At 37.1% G+C, this 26579-nt stretch overlaps 1 protein-coding gene across 12 annotated transcripts in view; it reads left to right on the top strand.

Annotated features, from left to right (window-relative positions):
- The window catches only part of KLHL13 (kelch like family member 13), a 462679-nt gene that overhangs the window by 422976 nt on the left and 13124 nt on the right, over positions 1 to 26579 (top strand). For all 12 annotated transcript variants that reach the window (XM_059679895.1, XM_059679896.1, XM_059679893.1 and 9 more), the window contains 3 exons: positions 340 to 481; positions 13620 to 13752; positions 14264 to 14460. In XM_059679895.1, coding sequence (XP_059535878.1) covers positions 340 to 481; positions 13620 to 13752; positions 14264 to 14460 — 472 coding nt within the window. The remainder of the gene's footprint in view (positions 1 to 339; positions 482 to 13619; positions 13753 to 14263; positions 14461 to 26579) is intronic.

Below are 26579 nucleotides of genomic sequence, written 5' to 3' on the forward strand. Positions count from 1 at the left end.
TTGTATTGCTACCTATACAGTGAAATAAATACCAAAAGCAATTATTCTGACACTAAAAAAATGAAACCCTCTGTGATTATAATTTTGAACCAGCTTGTAGGTTGTTTTATCAGGTCTCATTTATCTTTACTGACCTCGGGAAGCTTTTTGCAAGAAAAAATATGTTTTTCTTCTATAATGTTAGAGTGCTGTGAGCCTTTTAAAATATATTGAAACAAAATTCAGTATATTCCATAGACAGATGATTAGTACTAGATTATTTCTTGAAATAATATCATTACTGTGAATTATATGACAACTTTTTATTTGCCTCTCTTTCTGATTTAAACAAATCCTTAGATCTCTCGTGGAAGAGGAAGACCAACACATGAAATTGTCCCTTGGAAGCAGCGAAATGGGCCTCTCATCCCATTTGCAGTCTTCCAAGGCAGGAGCGACTCGCATCTTTACCAGCAATACCCACAGTTCTGTGGTGTTACAGGTATTGTAAACTGTCCTTTTTCTAGTATTTAATGGCTTTACAAAGCACTCGGGTTTGTGTGGTGTGGGATGTCAATAGATGGAAAGGTTGTGCACGTTTGAGGGTGGGGTTGTATGGAAATTCTCTGTATTTTCTGCTCAAGTTTGTTGTGAATCAAAAACTTCTCTAAAAAAATAAGGTTTATCAATTTTAAAAAAGTAAACAAGCAACAGAGGAGAAACTTTGAGGGAAAAACTGCATACCTTCCTAGTGTTAAAAAAAATCCCCAGAGTTCATTCTTTGCTTTGTTTGTGTAATGGAAGTCTTGCTATCATTCCACTTTATTAGAGAATGTTGTATCTGGCAACATTAACTTTCCACTATATTGCAGCCAAAATAAATATCACAAAGTCTCTACACTAAATGTTCTAGTTCTTCATGCACAACTTATTTTATTGTCACTTTTATCATAGTTCTAAGGTTTTATTTATTTGATGTCTCAACTCACATTGGCAATGTGAGGACTGCTGGATGCAAATACACTGGTAGATGTAAGAAGTAATAACTCACATCAAAGGAAAGGACAGAAAAACAATAGAAAGTCAAAAGAATACATAGAACTATAATATGGAGGTATTTATTGTAGGGATTTTGAGTCCAAGTACTTCTGACCCTTGTGGATACTCCCTGACCTCTGTGGGCATTGCTGAGTTAGAGAATCATATAATAAAGGATGTCCATAAATGTCATCTAGATATAGTTAAATTATAATAGTGTTCTCTGCTTAGTAAGATAAGGAAAATAAATCTTTCTAAATGTGTTTTTAAAAGAAATAGGTGAATTTCATGTATATATCTTGTCAAGAACCATTATAATAAAGCAAAATATAGTATAAAGTATAGTATTAGCATAATATATAGATAACATAGTGAGGAAAGAGGTTTATCTTTGCTGTGTGGCCTTGCTGTGTTGTTATTCCTCTGGGCTTCATTTTCTTAACTCCAAAATATGACTCTTGACAAGGAGATCTTTAAATTCCCTTCTAGTTCCAATCTGTGTGATTCAGTGAAATCACATTTTCCCAATGTTTCAGTTTCTAATGGGAGCTGGGTTTTAGAGTTCATTGTTCTGTGGGGTATCATCAACAGAAATGTGAGGGTCAGGAAGGAAACAATTTCTATCTCCTGGCATCTTAAGTCTATGTAAATGGTTTAATTGTTGGTTTTGGAAGGCTATAGATGGAGAGAATAATGGGTCAAGCAGATAGGAGAAGCATGAGAGGAAAGAATTTTTGTTATATTAAAGTACTTTCTCTAAAGAAAATACAAAGAGACTGACTTGTGTACCCCTCCACTATACTTCTGCTCTATCCATGACCATAGTCATGTGTTAATGACAATTTTTGTGGTTCTGCTAATTTTTAAAATGTACTTTAAACCAAATAATGAAAGCCACTGCAGTGTAATGACACAGATTTAAAGCAGTGGTTTTCAAATTTTAGTGCATATCAGAATCACTAGGAGGATGGCTGTTAAAACAGTGTGAACTGCTCCCCACCCCCAGTTTTCTGAATCCAAAATGGGGAGTGGGGTCCAGAAATGTGCATTCCTAATAAGTTCCCAGGTGATACTGAAGGTCTGAGAAACATACTTTTAGAATCACTGTTCTAGAAGCTAAATCTGCCTTCCACTAAGAGATACGACATCTTCCTTTCTGAAACCCTTATATCATATGGAGATAAGATAATGTTATAATGGGGAAACAATGGAAGTACTTTAATTATCCATCCATAGGAAAATGGCTACCTAAATTATGTTGCATCAACTATGTAATAATGTGCAGTCACTGGAAAGATGGAGACAGATCTGTATGTATTGAATGGATAGATTATATCAAATGAAAAAAGTAAGAGGACAGATGTGGCATATTCATACAATGGGATATTATTCAGCTATATAAAGAAATGAAGTACTGATACATGGTACACGTGGATCAACCTTGAAAACATGAAAAAAAGTTAGTCACAAAATGCCACATATTATATGATTCCATTTATATAAAATGTCCAGAATAGGGAAACAATAGAGGCAGAAAGTGGACTAGTGGTTGCTTAGGGATGGAGAAAATGCGAGGATACAAGGGTGATAGCTTAAGGGTTAGGGTTTCTTTCTGAGGTGATGAAAATATCCTACAATTTACTGTGAAGATGGTTGCACATATTATCTGTGAATATTCTGAAAAACACTGAATTATATACTGTTAATGGGTAAATGGTATGGTATGTTAACTACATCTCAATAAAGCTGTTAAAATAGTAACAGGTCAATATATATTGTACAATTCCATCCATTTGTAGAAAAATATTCAATATGCGTACATATATATGGATGTAAGAGCATGGAGAACCTGGTGAATGATGTCTTGCACTTTGTGCTCTGTATAACCCTGCACTGTTTAATTTGCTTTACAATGGAACTATTTTTGCACATTACCTTTGTAATTTAAAAAATATATAATGGTTGACAAAACAAGTGTAGCTGTGTCTTAGAACCCTTAGCTCTGTCATGTTTTAGCTCAGCCTTTGTTGGTCCAGGCTGATTGTAGGCACAATGATGTGACAATAACCTGAGAGTTTGTATTAAGTAAGGACAATCTTTTCTAAGGTTGTTTTTTAATGTATTAATATTTTCTGTTGTGGCATAGAGCTACCAATTTATATTGCTTTTGAAAAATTTTGTATACTCTTTAAAAGTCTATTAAAATTATGTTCTCACAAATGGAGATTATTAAGTACAAGCAGTAACAGGGACCTTTTTTTGGTATCTAATCTTAGGTGTGTGGTTGTCAAGGGAACAAGCTAGAGAAGTGTTTAATGTGTAAATGCTATCATTGTTTTAAAATTAGCAATCACACAAACTCCAGCTTCAAAAGGCATTGAAAGTAGCTTTCAGGGGAAGGGTCCATGGGGAAAGGCTGTTTTAAGAAGTCTCATTCTGAAGGATTACCCACTGCATAACTGTAGTTGGAAGGACGGAAGGACGAAGGATGTGTGTTTAGGCCATAACTGGAATCCTAGTTTTACCACTTACCAGCTAGTTAAGTGACTTTGGGAAAGTCATTTATCCTCTTTAGGCCAGCGTCTTTATCTGTAATATGGGTAAGAGATATGAGGATTAAATGTGACAATTTATGGGAAAGTAAGATGCATGATTTATTTTCCTTCCATCTGAGCCAAACAAGGAAGGTGTCAGAGAAAATGTAGCTGATCAGAAGTGATGGGTTTGCCAAATAAAGTGTCCATCTGGTGGGCTTGATCTGCTCTAACAGATTAGTCATCTCCATTAAATAGGCTTTAGCAAACTAAGCTGTCAAAGAAAGTGCCTGGAAAGAATTTTGATACCTAATAGGCTTGGACCTTGAATAAAGCTCAGGAGAATCCAGGATGGAATTAGCAGAGCAAAAGACTTTCTCAAGTAAGGAAGATTAAGTAAGGTTTGCTTAAGTAGTAATTGGTAAAAAGCAAGGATTATTTCATTTTCCTCACTCCTTTCCTACTACTCCAGCTGTGGGTATTATGGACAACTTCCCTCCTTTGACTTCATTCTGTTACCCAGGTTGTCATCATTTTACTTTTACTACCCCATCCTATGGTAGGCACTTCATTGAATCAAACCCTTCCTAACACCTTCATTGCTTAAAAGTAACAGCTTTATGAGATAAAATTTATATAGCACGTATTCACCCATTTAAAGTGTACAATTTAATGGTTTTTACTTATTTATTTATAACATACATATATTTAAATATCTTTGATTTTTTAGAGAGGGGGTAAGGGAGAGAGAGAGAAACACCTGTCTGCACCCAACAGGGGATGAAACCTGCAATCTGGGCATGTGCCCTAACCAAGAATCAAACTGGCAACATTTTGGTGCATGGGTTGATACTAAACCAATCACACTGACCAGGGCCAATTCAATGGTTTTTAATATATTCATAGTGTTTTTCAGATATCACCACAATCCATTGTAGAACATTATCATCCCCTCAAAAACAAACCTGTATCCGTTAACAATCACTCCCCACTTATACCCAAACCCCTTCTTCAACCCTAAGCAACCATTAATCTACTCACTGTCTCTATAGATTTGCTTATTCTGAGCATTTCATATAAATGGAATTATACAGTATGTGGCCTTTTGTGACTGATTTCTTTTACTTAGCATAATGCTTTCAATGTTCATCCACATCGTAGCATGCATCAATACTTGTGTACTTTTTATGGCTGAATAATATTCCATTCTATGGATATACCACATTTAAAAATTTATCCATTGATGGACATTTGGGTTATTTCAAATTTAGGCTATTATCAATAATGCTACTAGGAACATTCATGTACAAGTATCTGTGTGGACATGTTTTCAATGATCTTTTATGTATACCTAGGAATAGAATTGGTGGTTCATATAGTTATTCTATGCCTAATTCAAAAAAAGAGAACTTCCCGAGTGTTTTTCAAAATGGCTATACTATTTCACTTTCCCTTGGGCAGTGTATGAGGGTTCCAACTTTTCCATTTTCTTGCCAACACTTATTATGCCTTCTTTATTATAGCCATACTAGTACGTGTGAAGTAGTATCTTGTGGTTTTGATTTGTATTTCCCTGATCGCTAATGATGCTAAGCAACTTTTCATTTGTGTTTATGGCCATTTCTATATCATATTTGATATAGAGCTATCTATTCAGATCCTTTGCCCAGATTTTAGTTTGGTTCTTTGTCTTTCTACCAGAAGCCCAGTGCATGAATTCTTGCATGGGTGGGGTCCGGCCACCCACCCTGATGGGGGCCAATCAGCTGGTGGGGGGAGGGGCCACAGAAGGTTGGCTGGCTGGCCCTGTTCCAGATTGGGGTTGGGGGGGCTGATCAGGGGTGGGCCTGGATGGGGGGAGGGGCTTTGGGAGGTTTGGGGAGGCCAATCGGGGCCCCTATCAGGCTGGTTGGCTGCCACAGTGAGCATCATAGCGACCGGTCGTTCTGGTCGTTCCATTGTTCTGGTCGCTTGGCTTTTATATATATAGATTATTCAGTTGGAAGAGTTCTTTATATATTCTAGGTACAAATACCTTATCATACACATGATTTACAAGATTTTGTTTTAGCAGCTTTGATTTTATAGTCCTTGTTGTTCTGCCATAACTCCAATCTTGCCAATCTCTAATCCATTATCCATTAAGTGATACAGTCTTTGCTTCTGCTTTACCTTAGTAGAATTAATGGGACAGATATTAAAGGCAAATGCCTGGAAAACTTCTGATTTTTCACTGTTCTCTATACATATATTATTCCTTCACACTTCGGTGTCTTTGCACCCATTTCCTGTCCCTGAAATGCCCATATTTTACTTTTTCTGTTTGGTAAATCCCTATTCACTCATAATGATACATCTTAAATGGTAAGTGGTAAAATTAGAGTTCTAGTTTTGGCTTAATTGCATGTCCTTCCCCACAATAGTTATTCAGTGCATAATCCAGCATAGTGAGACTTCTTTAAACAGTCTCTTCCATGGATTCATTCCCTGATAGCTACTTTCAATGCCTTTTGAAGCTGGAGTTTGTGTGACCCAGGCAGAGTTAGTGGCTTCTTCAGTTCCTCCCTCTTAGTCCCTGTTAATATCACCTATCTGTGAGATCCCAAGGTCTAGGATCTAATTTGTTGGTTTTGAATGTTTATGATTGACTGGTGGGGTACATGGTAAATACTTAATAAATGTCTATTAAGACATTTACTTTTAAGCTTTATGAGGTAGAACCAGAGTAGCATTTTCTCTAGGACACTTTTCCCCAATACTGAGGCAAATCCTTTTGAGTACTCTACCTAAAGCCCAGTAATTGTAAGGTTTCTGTCCTTGTGGTTTGGATAGGAACCATTCTCAGCTCTTTGTGAGCCTTGGATAATGATGTTTGTTCTTGCAGATGTCTCTTTCCCCAGACAGATGCACTTAGAACACTCCTAAATACTTGAGGGAAACTGGTTTTAGATTTCTGTCACTCTTTGTGCAGATCTCTCCTCTTGTATTCTGCCCTACAAACCTAGCTGACTTAACTTCCCCAGACTCTTAATCTTGGGAAGATTCCAGGTTTCACCTGAGCTCCTACTACCTGTAATTGGGAAGTTCAGGCAGTAAGCAATCATGGGGCTCATCTAATTCATTTCTCATCTTGCACAGACCCTTCTCTTTCATCCATTCTTACTTTTTTTTCATATATTTTGTCTAGTTTTAAGTTGTTTCAAGTGGCAAAATAAGTCCAGTCCCTATAACTTCATCTTTGCTGGACACAGAAATCTATAGGATATAATTAAATGCTAACTTTTGAGACCCACTACAGGTATCTAATTATCCTAGAGTTTTGATTAGAGATAGCGTTACAAAGGAGGTCAATTAAAACAGTTTATTTTCCAATTACAGATGTTATAAAATGTTATATTAGTTTCATAACATAGTGTTATATTAGTTGTATAACATAGTGATTAGACATTTATATACCTTACAAAATGCTCACCCCAATAAGTATGGTTCCCATTTGACGCCATCCACAGTCATTACAATATTATTGACTGTATTTTCTATGCTGTACTTTACATTCCTATGACTTTTTATAACTGGCAATTTGTACTTTTTAATTCCTTCACTCATCTCCGCAACTCCCATGCCATCTGGTGACCTTCAATTTGTTCTGTTATCTGTGAGTTTGTTGCTGTTTCGTTTGTTCATATATTTTGTTTTTCAGATTCTACATGTAAGTAAAATCATATGGTATTTGTCTTTGTCTGACTTATATCTCTTAGCATAATACCCCAAAGGAGGTCAAATTTTAACTAGGCTTTGGAAGACGGAAGATATTCTGCATGAAAGACAATGGCATAAAGTTACTAGAAAAGGAGTAAGTCTGGGTTTTTACCAATCAGATAGTCTGGAGAACAACATGATAAGATGAGTCAGAGTACTTAGGGACATAATGAAAAATAAGGTTGAGCAGTTAAGTTGGAGCAAGATTAGAGAAGTCTTTAAAGTCTTATATTGTGATATAATGCAATGATAGAAGGCCATTAGAAGTTGTTTTTTTTTTTAACTCCAAGAAGTGTTATATAATGAGAGCAGAGTTTAATTAACATTAATATAAAGTTCTATATTCATTTGATATATCTATTTATCTTAGACTAGAGGTCCGATGCATGAAAATCATGCAAGAGTAGGCCTTCCTTCCCCCAGCTGCCAGCACCGGCTTTCCTCTGGCACCTGGGACCCGGGCTTCCCTCCGGCCACTGGCAGACACCCGGGACCTGGGCTTCCCTCGCAGCCCCAGCTTCATCCGGAAGGTCGTTTGGAAGTACATCCAGAAGGATGTCTGGTCTAATGAACATATTACGCTTTTATTATTATAGATAATAAATAAATGAAGAGCAATCTTACAAAAACATAGTGATAGTATTGTTTTAATAAAATACATTACATCTACTTAAAGATTGAAGTACATTGCTTAATTCTCTTTTTTTAAATTCCTTAACCTTTGTTCATAAAACATATTTTTCATTAATAATTTGTATTGTTCTTCTCAAGATGCACTTTCTTTTTACTCCATTTATTTTTTGAAATTTCACTGATCAAACTAGATAGAATATACTAAGAAGTTATTTCCAATGCAGAATTTAGTGGAAAGATTTGCTTATCAAATTGCTTTTTTAATACCTGAGTACCAGTATCTCTCAAGCTTTTTTTCACAATGGCATTATATTTAATTTAAAAGTTATTGATATCCAACCAATTTTTGGTATTAATTATTTGTAGCTCATCTGATTTCTATATTATGGCTGTGTAATGTCAACATATATCCTTTTCTGTTTTAATATGGCCATTTTAAAATTTATGAAACTTATTTGAAGTTTTGGTATGCTGGGTAAGTTTAAAGCTTTTAAAAATGCTCGCCCACCCCCCTCCTCAAAAGGATGTGAAGAAAAAGGCAAAACAAGATATGGGGAGAGCTATCGAAGAGGGAAAGGAAAACATTAGACGTAAGAAATTGAAAACAGACAACAATACCCTCATAAATGAAACACAACATCCAGAAAAAATAGAAAAATAAAGAACTAAGATAAGGATTAGGGCAGAAAGAAGTTGAGTTTAAAGCAATAGAAACAATTTTAAAGATACTCTAAAAGACTAATTGTAAGCAATTTTGTGTAAAACAACTCTATTTGTGTTTAGTGGACTACCATATGGAAATAGACAGGAATGTTTTTAGAATTTTGACAAGAGGAATCAGTAAAATTTGGTGGAAAAATCATTTTATAATAGAAGAACACATTTTAAATGTGCAGGGTATCTTTAAGAGTTTTTATAGAGTTACATAGTGAAAATATATATGAGTGAACGATATAAAATATTCCACCTTATCCCAAGGGAATATGTTCCAAGGCCTCTGGTGGATGCCTGAAATCACAGATAATACTGAACCCAGTATATACTATATTTTTTCCTATATGATAAAGTCTAATTTATAAATTAAGTACAGTAAGAGATTAACAACAACCAACAATAAATTTCAACAATTACAAAAATATACTATAATAGTTATGTGAATGTGGTCTGTCCTCCTCCTTCCTTCCCTCCCTCCCTTTCTCCCTTTCTCTCTCTGATGATACTGATCTGATCATGGAGATGGCTCCTAGTGACTAATGGGTGGAGATCATATACAGCCTGGAGATACTGGACAAAAAGGGATGATTCACATCTCTCCCAGGCAGGACAAAGCAGAGTAGCATAAGTTTTCATCACACTACTCAGAACAGCATACAATTTAAATTTTATGAATTGTTTATTTCTGGAATTTTTCACTTAATATTTTCAGATTGTGGTTGACCACAGATAACTGAAACCATGGAAAGCTAAACTGTGGATAACAGGAGACTGCTATATAGGGGACAGATGAAAATTTTGGAGAAGAATGGCCCCTCCCACCTTTTTTTTTTAAAATGTGTGCATTCTCTACAAGATTAGCGTACAGCATCCTGGAATAACATTGCTTCATTCAACATAATTTTGTTATAATGTTGATGAGATGCCATAGAAATTTAATTATTGTTTATATCAATTAACCTGTGGTAAAATTGGTTTTGTTATATGTTGGTTTGCTTTAAGTCACAGAACCTATCAATGATGTTAAGTGACTACTTAACTATAGAAAAGTTGTTTAGAGAAATGACTGCATGCTTCTGTACAACAAATTATGTTGTAAAAGCAATTTTAGGTTTTTTTTTTTTTTCTTTAGACAGAGCTAGGCTATCCAGATAACCACATACAAGCAAGATATTTAGAATCTGTCTGAAATAAGTCTGAATTGACACATCTTATTTGGATAAAGATAGCAATAATCAGGAATAAAATTGGCAAATATGGAATTGGAGAGTGAGATTATTTATTTATGCATATGAAAATAAAGGCTGTGAAACAGAAAGGGAAACTATATGCACTGAAAATAAATGCAAAACCTCAGAAAAGTAGACAGTTTGCTAAAGACAGATAAATTGTTTACAAGAGAAGATACTCAGAATGTGCCAAAAGTGATCTAGGAGCCTCAGCTTCCTTTTTGGGGGGACTCCAGAATATATTGAGAAAGATTAGAGGTGTGCTTTTAAAAAAAGATTTTGTAAAGAGAAGCAAAATTATCAAGTTTGTGCAGAGGGTAAAAGCTCCTGGTGTGTTAGCTGAGCTGTTCAGAATTTGAGGATTGAATATATACCTCAACAAGTAATTTTAATGGAGTATGAACCAAATGAGAAATGACATAGATCATGATGCTCAATTTCCAGTATAAAATATTTGTAGGAATGTTTGAAACTCAGGAGTGCTTGCGAATGAGCCAAGAAGTTTTATTTTTTATTTTTGACTGAAGAAAATAAATCATTGCTTTAGGCTGAATAAGCCATGATTACCTTTCAAAATATTATCTACATATATCTCAAAGAAGATTCAAAATTATTTGATGAATAAAATAAAATAAGGCAGCATTCAGTACTTAGTCTCATTTCATTGGTATTTGACATCTCTCTTTTTAGCCAGTACCCAAGTTGTAATAAATTCACAAGATAAACCATATGCTTTAACTTGCTAGTGGCTATTAATTCTTTAGAAGTGCACATTCTTCACCCAGCTAGTGTGGCTCAGTGGTTGAGCATTGACCTATGAACCAAGAGGTCATGGTTCGATTCCCGGTCAGGGCACATGCCCGGGTTTTGGGCTCGATTCCCAGTGTGCAGTGTGCAGGAGGCAGCCAGTCAATGATTCTCTCTCATCATTGATGTTTCTACCTCTCTCTCCCTCTTCCTTACTCTCTGAAATCAGTAAAAAAAATATTAAAAAAATAATTCCTGTATACATACAAGCCAAAGATAGATTACACACACACACACACACACACACACACACACACACACGTCTAGAAGTACAGTTGATCCTTGAACAACCCGGGTAAGGGTGCTGACATCCCTATTTCCCCAGCAGTCACAAATTTATATGTTACTTGATGCCTCCAAAAACTTACTACTAATAGTCTACTGTTGACTGGAAGCCTTAACGATAACATAGTTGATTAACAGGTATTTTGCATGTTATATGTATTATATACTGTATTTTACAATGAAATAAGCTTTACAAAAGAAAATGTTATCAAGGAACACATAAGGAAGATAAAATACATTTGCAGTATTTATTGGAAAAAAAAACAAAAACAAAAACAGGTATAAGTGGACCCATGCAGTGCAACCCCATGTTGTTCAAGGGTCAATTATATATATACTAGAGGCCCAATGCATGAAATTCGTGCAAGAGTAGGCCTTCCTTCCCCTAGCTGCCGGCACTGGCTTCCCTCTGGCACCCGGGACCTGGGGTTCCCTCGCAGCCCCAGGTCTGGAAGGACATCCAGTCTAATTAGCATATTAAGCTTTTATTATTATAGATTAAACTGTTAACAGTAGTTACTCCTGGTACTTAGACAAGGTGGACTTTTAGTTTTCTATTTATATTCTTTCATATTTTTACAACAAGTAAACATTTAATTTTTTAATCTGAAATTTATCTGAGGGAGAAAAAAAAGCAAGCCCTTGGGAACCAACCTCCCCTCCCCTTCCCGCCCAAACCTTGGTTCAATTCCTCTTGTCTTACCTTGGCTTGTACAGTTTACCACAAATAAACACTATAGGTACAATTTATTTTATTATTATCGGGAGAAGTTTCACAAATAAAGTTCCTGGTTTCTAGCAGGCTTGTCAGAAAATTATAGTTCTTCCCATTGTGACTACATGGTTTTAAAATACCTAGTGGTGGTTTATGGGGAACATTTAGTTTGTTTGTTCATTTACTAGTTGAACATTTATTAAGTTCCAAGCAAGTGCTAAGCACTGGGGAATTTAAACATGCTAGTCCCTCAACTCTTCTAGCTGATGGTTCCTTCCCTCCTTCTGTATTGCTTGACCATCCCATCTGGTCCACAGAGCTTTCATTCAGTACTTTCCAATGCTCATCTACATTTTAAAGGCAACCCACTTACATTTATTGCAATTTAGACCGCATATATGAATTTTCAAAAAGCTACTTCTTGCCTTCTGCATTAGAATATTCCCCTAAAATCGGCATCTCTTTTTACATCTACTTTTAATAAGTAACAGGAATAGGAGATGATTTAACAATGAAAATAGTGAGGATGGGGTATATAATGTTTATGTTATAAAGGAAAGGAGCATTTCTGAAAGATTTGATATTTGTGAGCAAAAACATATGTCAATTACTATTAGAGAGAGAAAAATATGATACATATGTATGTTGTATAAATATTTTTGGAATAAAAATATATATCTCTCCAGAGAGAAAGTGACTGGATCACATTATCTCTTTGAAGTTCCAGTTCTGTAGATTCAAGCATTTCTTTAAAAAGCAATTTAAAAATTATGATGAGAAAACATTTAGACTGAGGTTTAGTTACATACATATGTGTAGGATCAATATTTCTAAAACTGCATTTTTTGGTATGTCATGCCTTTTGCCTTGTAAATCCATGAAACACAATTTTAAATTAAAGTTTTATTTGAGGTCATTAAAATATGAAGGTGCAGAGTAATCTTTGCTGTTTCTGTTGTATTACATTTTGTATTATATTACATTTGATTATTAGAAAGTAATTTGCATGAGTAGCCTCATGATTTTTTATAAAAATACATTTCCATTTTTGAAACTGCAGACTCAATATTGCTAAAATCTTCATTTTGAGCCTCACTGTTAGATTGTGTATTCTCTCTTTTTTGTGCATTTACCCTCCTATTATAAACTTAATGTGTTTCATTCTCCCTAGAGAGGACCAAAGAAACAACTGCTTAGTTGTTCTGTGGTTGCTAGCCTATTAATTCCCCACTAGACTTTAGGTATTTGGGGACAATTATGTCTCCTGTTAGGTCTCCTGGGCTCCTTTTTCCAAAGATAATTAAATCCCAAACTTGAAACTTGAAAGATAATTGATCAAGCAGCAGCAATGTACAGAGTACAAAGATACCTAAGACACCCTCCCTATTCTCGAGGAGATGGAACATTCTAGTTGGTAGAAAGGAACTCCTACCTTGCAGCCAACACAAATGTTTCTCTACCTTCCTTTCTCAAAAAACAAACAAACAAACAACTCCTCAAACCAAAACAAAAACAATGTATCTCAATAAGGTTTGTAAAAGGATTCTTAATAAATATATTATTATGGAAAGAATGTTAGTCTAACACCATAATTCTGCACATGGGGAAATGAAAGTATACCTGGTAATTGTTTTCCAAAATAAGGTAAAAGCCAACATTTGTGTAAAAAAGCAAATGAATATAGCTCTCTTCTTATTTGTTCTTAATTTAAATTAGTCTTAATGTTAAATTTTATCTACAGTGAATTAAATATAATCAAATATCAAGTAAGCTGTTCAGTTTTTTTGTCTTCTGAGTAATTATTCTATTATTTTTACTTTCCAAGTAGATGGCACTCACATTAATATGTAAACAGAATTTTAACACATGGAGATTTGTATACCCATTTTACCTTGACTAGTGGTGCAACTCATGTTCGTGTTGTAGGGCTTTGACCAGCTTCGACATGAAGGCTTGCTTTGTGATGTGACCCTGATGCCAGGTGACACGGATGATGCCTTCCCTGTGCATAGAGTCATGATGGCCTCTGCCAGTGATTACTTCAAGGCTATGTTCACAGGTAGGTTGCCTTTTTGAACTCTGCATCCACGTTACAACAATATGAAAAATATGTGTTCAGGTTTTTTTAATTTCTAAAGTTCATTCAGGTCTTTTGGTCTGTGTCATTATAAGAAGAAACAGTTTCAAAAGGAATATACAACGAGTAAGTGTGGTTGTGGGTGGTGTTTTTAAACTTGAGAAATGTATGTACCTCTTTCATACTTCCATCCTTTATTTCACAGCTTCCCCCCCCCCCCAGACACATATATGAATGGGCATCAGAGACTCTGGGTCCCACTACTACAATCTTTCATTCATCAAAAGATACGAAGTGACAGGAGAACACTAGTATAGAAATACTCCTTTAAAGTACACTCTTTAATTATAAATTATGCAGAAGCCTAACTGACATGAATGCTCACACAGAATAAAACTTGTTTTTATTTTATTGTATCTAATTAGCAGCAGAAGTGAGTTTGACCTTAATTAAATTCTCTGTCTTCATTTAATTGAATGTCTTTTTATTTAAGGCGGAATGAAAGAACAAGATTTAATGTGCATTAAGCTTCATGGCGTGAGCAAAGTCGGTTTAAGGAAAATTATTGATTTCATTTATACTGCAAAACTTTCTCTTAATATGGACAACCTTCAAGACACACTGGAAGCTGCCAGTTTTCTACAGATTCTGCCGGTATTGGACTTCTGCAAAGTGTTTCTCATATCTGGGGTAAGATATTTTCAAATCCTCAAATCCTTTTCTGCAGTAGACTCTGATGTCCCCTGTTTAGAGCACACATATGAATCTTTTGTTTACACATGTAAAACTTTGGCCATTAGAGAGGGATGTCACATAGTGTGTGGTTTGGAAGCAAATTGAGAGGAAAACAGTACAGGTGTATATTTAGAAAAGACAGTAATTTAATAAAAGCCTTCTGTATAATCAGATGACACCAGGCAGTAATAATATTTGATAACAATATATACCTTAATCTTCTTGACAATCTATAATAATAAAAGGGTAATATGCTAATTAGACCAGATGTCCTTCCGGACATAATTCCGGACATCCTTCCTGACAAAGCTGAGACCCAGGTGCCTGCAGGTGGCCTGAGGGGAGCCAGCCTGGTCCTGGGTACCTGTGGGCGGCCCAAGGGAAGCCAGCCCAGGTCCAGGCGGCCAGAGGAGGGAAGCAGCCTGGGTCCCAGGTGCCTGCCAGCGGCCAGAGGAGGGAAGCCTGGGACCCAGGTGCAGAGGGAAGCCAGAGCCGGCAGCCAGGGGAAGAAAGGCCTACTCTTGCATGACTTTTTGTGCATCGGGCCTTTAGTCCTATATAATAAAAGCCTAATATGCAAATTGTCCCCTCAACTGGGAGTTTGACCACTTGCTATGACATGTGCTGACCACCAGGGGGTGGCGCGGAACATGGCAGGCGTCGGTGATGCGGTATTGGCAGTGGGCAGCAGTGGAGGTGCTTCTGGCTCAGATGGGCCCTGATGAGAGCAGGAATGCTGCAAGATGGTAGAGCAGGTGAGCAGGCGGCACCAGGCCAAAACGAGTGTGAGTGGGGGCCCGATTGCCCCGCCCGATCACCCTGCAGACTGCGACCAGTGGTGGCGGTGAGGGTCCTGGCCCTGATTGATCACCCTGCAGATGGCAACCAGTGGTGGCAGCAGGAGGTGGGGCCGCTGCTCAGTTCCCAGGAGCTGAGGGAGCTGGGTTGGGGGCCCGGCCCCAATTGATCGCCTTGTAGGTGGGATGGTGGAGCAGGTGAGGGGTTGGTGCCAGGCCAAGGTGAGGTGCCAGGTGGGGCTGCGGGGCTGCGAGGCTGGGGGCACGAGCTGGGACCCAATCCCTACAGGCCACCCCAAGGGACCCCACCCATGCACAAATTCATGCATCAGGCCTCTAGTATTATATATTTTAATTTGGATTTATTCACCTTAATGATTTTATACAACAGAAGTTAAATAGAATTCTGGGGAAACATAATTTGAACTTCTAGAAGCCTTTTCAAATAGGCTCAGCAATCTTTTTTCTTCCTTTAAATATGGGATCTAGGTCTTGAAAAGAACTAGCAACTATATATAAACCTTTAAGAATATAAGTTTTCAGTCTATCAAAACATGTGACCCATTGAACTGCTTTTAGCCCTCTTTAATAGATAAGAGAGAGCACATACAACTACCAACTAATGAACTGTTTAGCAGTTATCTGGTTCCTGAACACAGTGCCTTATTTTGGTTGAGAGTTTTACATTTTCTTCTGGGAAACAGAATATTTTGGTTGCAAAGAAATATTGCCAAGAAGATTGCTTTTGTGATTGAAAATTGTGACAATAGTAAATTTTGATATGTTTTATAATGTATTATATTGATAGAAAATACATTTTCCTATAATTGATTTTACCTCATACCAATTTTAATATTGGTAAATAATTGCTGTTAAGCCTTCAAAATTACATTTACTAAGCATGGAGCCTTATCTTTAAAACCCTAAGTTTCAAGAGAATGTGTCCTTAATGGTTTTATTAATAAGCTGCCCCTTATCTTTTAAAGTCAGCCAACAGTTCATTAACTGGCCTATTGAAAGTGTGTTTTGTTTGTTTATTGCCATTCTAAAGTACTCAGACTGGTGTCTCACAATTACTTTTAATCTTTTAAAGTAACTGCTATTTTTAAGGATTTTATGGCAGCATGGTGTAGTGTTGACTTGTATTGTCTTCTCCATTGCTCAACTAGCCCAAGTGAAGTTTATTTCCAAGATACTGCTTGTCGTCATTATTGAATCTGGGTACTAAATGAATTTTTAATTTAGTCATACAAGCCCATTCCCCTCAAGAGCTATAAGCATCTTTTCTCTAGTTTTGTGCATTGACATCATATAGCAAATTCATTTCAAGAAAAAGTAAATTGTATTGAATATGCTTTTAAAAATGTATGTCTAATTTAATAATAACACAATGCTTACATTTTTATTGCTTTACATTGATCCTAGCAACATATGGTCATCCTAAGCCAAACTAGGCAGTGTCGCGATTTTTGTTTTTGGAACTAATCATTAACAAGCAACATCATTAACCTATTCATTATCAAATATCAAAGTTTAGTCCTTATAATTTTAGACATTGGTTGTGATCAGTTCCTTTACCTGAAAGAAAAGTACCAAACTGGATAAAGCACAATTTATGAAAAGGTATAAAAGTATATGATTATAAAAATTTAACAGTATTAGAAAATAATTTTGTTCTAGATAACCCTATTTAGGGAGGTAGGGAAGGGTGAGTGGGTGCATAACCCATGGACCCAGACAGTGGGGTGGTGAGGGCCTGGGGCAGGGAAGGGGGCTGGAGGGGGACTGGAAGGGGCCGATGGGGGAGAAAAGGGGCCATATGTAATACTTTCAACAGTAAAAACTTTTAGGTCGATGCTTAACCACTGAGCCATGCCAGCTGGGCATCAACAATAAAGATTTTTTAAAAAATTAAATATGGAACTACTTTATCAAAAACAAATTTATTTGAAATTGATATCACAGTAATTTTGCAATATAGACACATTTCCTGTAATTAGGATGTGGATTTCTTAACCTATTTGAAGCATTTATTATAACTGTTTTACCTTTTGGACATATATATATGCTTTTAAAAATGTATGTCTAATTTAATAACACAATGCTTACATTTTATATATATATATTATTGATTTCAGAGAGGAAGGGAGAGGGAGAGAGAGATAGAAACATCAATGATTCAATGATGAGAGTGAATCATTGATCGGCTGCCTTCTGCACACCCCCTACTGGGGATCGAACCTGCAACTGGAATGGAACTAGGGACCCTTCAGTACACAGGCTAATGCTCTCTCCACTGAGCCAAACTGGCTAGAGCTATATATTTTATTGAAAAGTTAATATTGTCTTAAAGATTATATTCTTCACTCCTAGTGTCCTCTGTAGACATCCTAAAACTCGTTTTTAGGCTTGTCCCTGAAAGCTTACTTGTGGTATAGTTGACTCCTATCTCTAATGGTTTTAGAACTTGCTTGCCTATGAACTTTGAGGAAACACCACTTTTCTGACCACCATTCTACAGGGTATCCCCCAAAATATATACATACTTTGAATAATTATAAAGGCAGTGTTTATTAAAATACATTTTATTTTGAAAATGTAATAGAAATCAGCTATTAAAGTATGCATACATTTTTTAGGACACCCTATATTTACTTATCTTTCATCCTGGGTGCTATGTCTGTGTGAATTTACTGTGGAAATCTTAAAACCCATGAGAATTTTTGAGAAAAGTTGGTATATTATTAGTTTAAGGATTGTGTAAAATCCAATTATTCCTTTATTCCTCTTTCATGCATTCCATTTCTTAAATGTTTAGCCTCACTCTATTTCCCTTTTCTTTTTAAAAATTTTTTAAAAATATATATATTTTATTGATTTTTTTTTTTTTACAGAGAGGAAGGGAGAAGGATAGTTAGAAACATCGATGAGAGAGAATCATCGATCAGCTGCCTCCTGTACACCCCCAACTGGGATGTGCCCGCAACCAAGGTACATGCCCTTGACTGGAATCAAACCTGGGACCCTTCAGTCCACAGGCCGATGCTCTATCCTCTGAGCCAAACCAGTCAGGGCTATTTCCCTTTTCTTAGCAATCAAGTGAATCAGAAAAAGCAGTAGCCCTGGGTGCCTTTTCTACTTATAAGAACTTTAAGTTTCAAGATCATATATTTTTCAAAGGTAGATTTGGTTTTAGTTTTCCCACAAGCTGAGTTATTATAGATAATTTTTAAACTTAACAATCTCATGTTTTAAGGATTACATGCTTAAACCAAACATTTTGAGGGCACATGATTATATTTTTAATGATATAGGGTGCTTATAATTCACATAAATGAAACAAAACTTGGATTGGAGCTCTTAGAAAAAATAATTAGCTCTGATACAATTCTATTCCACCCCATTCTTAATCATTTGTATGGATGATGAGGAGCACTGGTACATTAAATGTGACTCAGCAAAAAATTCACAAAGCATTATATATTAGTTTTGAATAATAACTTTAAATACTTTACTAAAGCCACACTTGTGTTTGGTGGGCTAGAGACATCGGTTTTCTGTTACAGAACATCAACCACTTTCCTTCTAACTCTGACATCCTTTGCAGTAATACTTTTTTCTTAGGGTGGTTATTATTATAGTTTATATGATCTGGTGCTTTTGTCCTTGCTATATTATATTCTTGGTAATTATAGGAAAGACTATGAAATGAATACAAAAAATGACAGTGAACTATATAAAGCAGAATAGGTAAACTTTTCTGTAAAACTAAAAATGTTTACTTTCATATATCATGGATATAATGGAAAATTACCTTTGTTTAGTTATATGCCCATTAAAATGGCATCTTTTATCCTTATGACTTTGCATAACTACAGCATGCTAAATAGCATGCAGCCATTCCCTGATTTACAAACAGGTTGTAAATTCTTTTGTTTATTATATTTGTTTACAAGTTAGAATTTGTAACATCTAGCATTTGCCCCACAGAATTACTATTATGGAAGATTACAGGCTAGCCCACAAAACCCAATTTAACGTAAGGCTGTTGAAATAGGACATTTGTAATTGAATTGGAAAAATTACAATTTAAATATACAGTTATACAAAATAAACAATACTGAATGAAAGTGAGCAAAAAACCATTTTATTTTTATATAAAGGCATATTTAAACAGACTAAAATGCAATTGTGCTTTTGACTTGGTGATACTTTCTTTAAACTCATTTTAAAAAATTTATCTTTATTGTTGAAAGTATTACAGATGTCCCCCTTTGTCTCCCCACTAACCCCCCTCTACCCCACTCTCAGCCCCTCCCCAGGCCTTCCCTGTGTTTGTTTTTTCCTTGATACCGGTATATAATTGGTTCTACCAATGATTTATTATTGGGTTGAGGAGCTCACAGTGAAATACAGAGAAATGTTATTGAGATAACTGAATAAAACGAAAATTTGGAGATGGTGGAAAACAAAAGAGGTGTATAATGTGGTGAAGCAAAAGGCAGAGGAAAGGGGTTCTGTCAAGGAAAAAAACATGAACGGAATCAGATGTTTCTAGAAAAGATAGTTTCTTTTGCTGCTTGGTGATGATATCAGCAGCAAGGTTTGGGAATGTTTTTGATGTAAGGATTTCCTGCATAGTACATATATTTACATTTCTTATTTAATCTAAATTGTATTTATCCATAACAATTATAACAAACATGTCATTCCAGATAACTTTTGTTGTTGTTGTTGTTTGTTTTGGGGAGGTTCAATGCAAATTAGAAAAAAAATGCATAGGTAATTTTACAATGAATCAAACTGTTTCCCTCCCCACCAAGCCAAGCATGACTTTCTTATGCAAAGGCTGATATTGAACAGGTAATGCCCATATACTGCTTATTTATGGCTGAGCATCTCTTCTGATTAGTTTGTACCCAGACTGTGCTGTGTTTACTGTTGCATATCATTTCTGCCTATAGCTTTAACCACCTTATTCTTTTCCATTTGTCATGTGAGGCTCTGTAAGGGAAGAACAGGCCCAGCCTGGGTTCAAAACAGTTCTTCCTCCCAAAAGACCATTGTAATATCTAATATTGTATCCAATAAGGGAAGTGCATTCTAAGTGTAAAGGAGCAAGAGAATAGGTTTCTCCAAGTTGGAGATGCTGTCAGTATCCACCTCAAATGACATTTAGCATCTGAAGAGAGACAAAAATTGAGAGGAAAGTTTTTGGTTTTTAATGATCCTTTTGTTCTTCTTACCAAAATGTCCCTTCCCTATGTCCTGCGATGTCCTCACCTATGGAAGGAGACCCAGGGGAAGATATCCTCTGTCCCCCAAAGTAGCTTGTTTGATTTGTTCCCCGCCTTTTTCTATGGACATGCTTTCTCTCTCTGCATTAGAGGTACTAGATGTCAGGCTGTTATTTTAAGAAACTATACAGCACCATGGAGAATTTGGTGCATTGAAAGTCTGAGGAGTCCCCCAGAATTTGCCAGCTAATTTCTTAGTCTTTGCATTTCCCTTGAGAAGACAAAAGCAGATACTCGTTTACTTTTGCTTTGTGGGTTTTTTTCCTAAAAGGGAATTTATTTGTGTAAGATACTGACTTCAACAAAATAACATCACAGATTTCTGATGAAACCTGTTATTAAAATATCAAATTATGTTAATGACAATGCTTGGGTGCATTGGGTATGATTTGAGTTTTAATTTAGGGTAGGTTATTTAAATTTAATTTAAAGTATATTAAATTTTATTTAATTTGAATTTAATATAGCAGCAATGTGTACCAGTACGTTAATGAAAATGCCACATTGAAAATTATGATGCTTGGAACTGAAAGTTGTTTGATTGCAATAGAATAATTTATATCAAGAAAACTTACATGGGTACTTGATTATTTTAAAATCAGTTTTATTGGTTCAGAAATTTTGTTATTTTTTGCTTCTCTGTCCTTTAAAATGTAAATGTAATTATTTAAATTAAATTCCATAATAGCTCTTTGGAATTTTTGGCCAGGAATTTTATATATTCAGATGAAATTAGAGTTCTTTTACACTTACAATTTTTAAAAAATATGCTTTAAACTTCATATTTTGAAAATGTAATATATTCTAATATATACATGAGTTACATTATATGTTTATGTTAATGCACATGTCCATTATATTAAGTCAAGCTAGGCCAAATATTTGGGGATATGCTAGCTGAAGTACTTTTAATAATAAGGACTAAGGAATGGATTGAAATGAACAATCACTGAATAATCCTGCATTTCCCCCAAAATTGTTTACCATTATTCTATCATTTTTGACCTGCTTATATTAACTATTATTTTAATGATTATTTTAGACTTTGCTTCTAAAGTCTTTATAGTCTACAATTAGTTTTTTATCTCTGATTACATGCACTTCATACAAATTAATTTTCTATTACATATTTTTTATCCGAGTCTCTTTTTAAAATTAATAAGGTTTTAGTAATTTACTGTCAATTCAACAGTATTCTATTTTTAGTAGTATCTATCATCACATCTTTAATTTTTATATTGCTTATAATTATAGTATTTAACCTTTATTATATACCCACAGTGTGGTTGGTAGCTGCTGTACATGAGCTATAGAAACTGCTTAGTCCATCTATCAAGAAGATGACAAGTTGGAAGATTATGAATTTCTTTCTCTAGTGATTTTTAAGAAAAGAGGAGGCAGCTATCTGTACTGACTAGGTGGTCTGTCAAAGTCTTTTCCAGTTCTGTGGGTCTGTATCTGAGCATACTCATATTTTCCAAATGCCCTCAAATAAAAGGTATATTTCTGTATCCTATTATTTTAGTAATTGTTTTCTTATTGGATAAAGTTGAAGAGAAAAGGGGGAAGGAATTAAATACCTTGATACCATTTCTAAATTACACAGTTCGGTTTTAATCTTTTTTTCTAAAAAAAACAACAACATGTTTTTATTGATTTCAGAGAGGCAGGGAGAGGGTGAGAGAGATAGAAACATCAATGATGAGTGAGAATCATTGATTGGCTGCCTCCTATACAGCCCCTACTGGGGATCGAGCCAACAACCCTGGCATGTGCCCTTGACCAGAACCAAACCTGGGACCCCTCAGTCAGCAGGCCAACGCTCTATCCACTGAGCCAAACCAGCTAGGGCTAATTTTTCATCTTGGCTTATTTTATAATGCTTTAAATTTGATGACTAACAAATGATGGTATCATTTTGCCTATGTAAAGTACCCAATTTTTGTTTGTATTTGCAATCATATCCATAATGATGAGAATCTGCACATTTGGGAGTTATTTTTGTGTTGTTATCAGCTATTGCTTATTTATACTAGTAAATGTGTATAAAAATGCAAATTGCCCTTGCTCCAGGGAGGGCTACTAGTATTTCTTACTTGCCTCAGAAAATAGATCCATTACGCCAAGCATGTCAAACTCACAGCCTGCAGCCCGCAGATGGCCCACAACGAATATTTTTGCAGCCCAGCCAATATAACGGTGTGTAAGAAACATTTTAGTAAAAATTTCATAACTTAATTTTTACAATATCTGTTATACATAATTAGTAATAACAAACTACAACGTTCACTAATGACTGATTACTATAATCGTGTTGCATTCATTTCCCTTACGCACCTTATGCGCAGGAGCACCATTTCTCTCCACTAACACTAGCAGTGAATATTTTAGCAGCCGATTGCCCCATCATTAGTCTTGGGTTGACTTTTTTGGTGTGCGCAACAGGAAATATTTTGTTTTCGGAGAACAAGAAAAGTAGGTTTATTTGTGTTATGCTTATTAATTTGTGCAGTTATTCAGTGTCTGGTAAGTTAATTTTCAAGAAAAAACAGTAATTTTTATTAAAATGTTCTATTAATTTATGTTAATGATTACTTGTTTATTTCAGCCCTTTGTATTCAGCATGTCTCTATCAAAATAAACCTACATTTCTATGAAAATTGAAGCTTTTGTTTTTTTCTGTGGCCCACATAACTTAAACCTTATTTATTTGGCCCGTGTTAGCCTTTGAGTTTGACATGCTTGCCTTACACTGAACAGGAATCTCTTCTACCTGAGGTAGTTTGCGCAATTGGATAGTAACTGTAACTTGATTTACACAGTTTAAACTTATAAGAGACACCAACCTGTCACAGTTAAATTGGATTAAAATGTTCTTTTTATTGACTACATTAGAAATCCAAGGTATTGAACAGTGTTGAACTAACTGTATTTCAAATTTCCATAAGTGGTTAATTTATTTTTTCTAGTAATTTTGTGTTATAATTCTATTTTAGATATTTTTCTAATACATAGCTATCTACACTAATAAAAGAGAAACATGGTAATTGGCGTACGACCGCTACCCTTTTCATTGGCTAATCAGCGAGATATGCAAATTAACTGTCAGTCAAGATGGCTGCGGCAGCCAGGCAGCTTGAAACTAACATGAGGCTTGCTTGCTTCAGTGACGGAGGAAGCCAACGTTCCCCCCCGCCTGCAGCTGCAGGCCTCTGAGCCTGCAGTTTCAAACATTGTAACAGATACCGCAGGACTTCAGCCAGCAGATTCGCCACATTGTACGCAAAGGCCAGAAACCTACTTTCAGCCGGAGGCCTAAGAGCTGGAGCCAAGCCTCAAGCTAAAGCTGGCCCAGAATAAAAAAAAAAAAAAGGAAAAAAAGAAGCAGTTGGGAGCTTCAGTCACCCCCAGCCTGAAAACAGCCCTTAGCCCCTCACCCAGACTGGCCAGGCACCCCAGTGGGGACCTCTACCCTGAATGGTGTGTGATCAGCTGCAAACAGCCATCATCCCCTCACCCAGGCTGGCCAGGCACCCCAGTGGGGACCCCCACCCTGATCCAGGACACCCTTCAGGGCAAACCAGCTGGCCCCACCCATGCACCAGGCCTCTACCCTATATAGTAAAAGGGTAATATGCCTCCCGGCACCGGGATCAGCGTGACAGGGGGCAGCACCCAAACCCCCTGATCACCCTGCAGCTCTGTGACAGGGGGTGGGCCCCCAACCCCCTGAGCAGCCCTGCTCTGTGCCTGATAGGGGGGAGCTCCCCAATCCACCCCCCGCCACGGGCCCTGCTGTGTGTGATGGGGTAGAGCCATAACCTCCCCATCGGCCCTGCCCTGAGTGTGAGAGTGGCGGCGCCCCAACCCCCTGATGGGCCCTGCTCTGTGCATGACAGGGTACAGAGCCCCAATCCCCCTGATGGGCCCTGCTCTGTGAGTGACAGGGGGCAGTGCCCCAACCCCCTGATTGGCCCTGCTCTGTGTATGACAGGGGGTGGCGCCGCAACCTCCCCATCGACCCTGCCTTGAGTGACAGGGGACGGTGCCCCAACCCCCCAATCGGCCCTACCCTGATCGTGACTGAGGGTGGCATCACAACCTCCCAATCTCCCTAATCTGTGCATGACGGGGCGGTGCCCCAACTCCCCAATCAGCCCTGCTCTGAGCCCGACCAGGGGCTGCACCTAGGGATTGGGCCTGCTCTCTGCCACCCGGGAGCAGGCCTAAGCCAGCAGGTCGTTATCTCCCGAGGGGTCCCACACTGCGAGAGGGCACAGGCCGGGCTGAGGGGACCCCCCTTCCCCCCCGAGTGCACAAATTTTTGTGTACTGGACCTCTTGTTAAGTATAACAAACAATTAAAACTTTTTAGCGACTTCTGTAAAGCAAGTCAGTTTCTAAAAAGAGTTCAAATTGTTGAGCAATCAATCTATCTTGTGTGTGTGTTAACCTTAGAGATGTTATTTTATGCAGAGGAGTAATGATTTTAGTATCATTTCAACTTTTAAATAATAGAATAATAGAAGGATTAGCCAGTTTCCTCCTAACCATCTGCCAATCTGTTAACCATACAGTTGCATTAATGAGGTTTATGTGACATTTGTGAACACACATCCTGACTAAATTAAAAAACATTTGAGTACTTTGCCTGTTACTGTGTTTGTATACATACACAGACATTTGTATGGTAGGCTTGTGCTTTGAGTTATTTCTTGCATAATATTTCCTGATATTGATATGATTGTAATTAGCTAGTTATTAATAATAGGAAAGAAACAAAAGGAAGGCCAAACATTATGAGCATGACCATCTGGGCAGCTTCACCAGGAAGCTGCAACTTTACACTCCCCAGGGAACCACCAGCCTATTCCCTACGAATCACTGGAGAACCATGGATTGGCAAGAATGGGTGGACCCAATGCAAGCCCTCAAAAATTGGGGCATACATAATCCCCCAAACATAGGAATTCATTTTCTTTTGCTCCTGGCTCTTGTGGCTCTTGGCTCTCTTGCATTTGCCCATGTGTCCCACAGCCATGTAGTCCCCACATACAATGGACTAATGGATTACAGTGGGGAACACAAGCTAAGCTAGCGTGAGGCAGGACTGGACAGTGCTCAGTTATGGAAATGAAACTCTGGACACAGGCTCTGATTTTAGCCCTGCTGAAGCCACAGCTACACTTCTTCTATGGTGGGGCAAGGGGAAATTGGACTCTGGAAACTCAGATTTTATTCCACACAAATAAAAATCACTCATTCTCCCATGTGAGTCTCAGAAAATTCTTTTTCTCAGGATATTGTAAAAAATTCACTCCTACGAGCAGCAGGAGGGGATGAGGATCTCTCCCCACCATTAACAATATGATTTTTCTCCTTTCACTTTTGACCAGTCAGTTAGGGGTGACCAGGCCAGCAGGGAAGGGAAGTTGGGAGCAACCAGGACAGCAGGGGAGGGCAGTTGGAGGCAATCGGGCTGGCAGGGGAGCAGTTAGGCGTCGATCATGCTGGCAGGGGAATGGATAGGGAGCAATCAGGCTGGCAGGCAGAAGCTGTTAGGGGCAATCAGGTAGGCAGGCAGGCTAGTGGTTGGGAGCAAGCAGTCCCGGATTGTGATGGGAATTGGGCCTAAACCAGCAGTCAGACATCCCCCGAGGGGTCCCAGATTGGAGAGGGTGCAGGATGGGCTGAGGGACACCCCCTCCCCAGTGCATGAATTTCGTGCGCTGGGCCTCTAATATTTTCATATATCTGTTGGCCATTTGTATGTCTTCTTAGGAGAGATATCTGTTCAGGTCATCTGCCCATTTTTTAAATTGGATTGTTTGTTTGTTTGGTGTTGAGTTGTATGCGTTCTTCATATATTTTGGATATTAATGTCTTGTTGGAACTGTTGTTTGCAAATAACATCTCCCATTCAATTGGTTGCCTTTTTGTTTTATTGTTGATTTCTTTTGCTGTGCAGAAGCTTTTTAGTT

Source organism: Myotis daubentonii, chromosome X (assembly GCF_963259705.1).
Source record: "Myotis daubentonii chromosome X, mMyoDau2.1, whole genome shotgun sequence".
Taxonomy (NCBI): Eukaryota; Metazoa; Chordata; class Mammalia; order Chiroptera; family Vespertilionidae; genus Myotis; species Myotis daubentonii.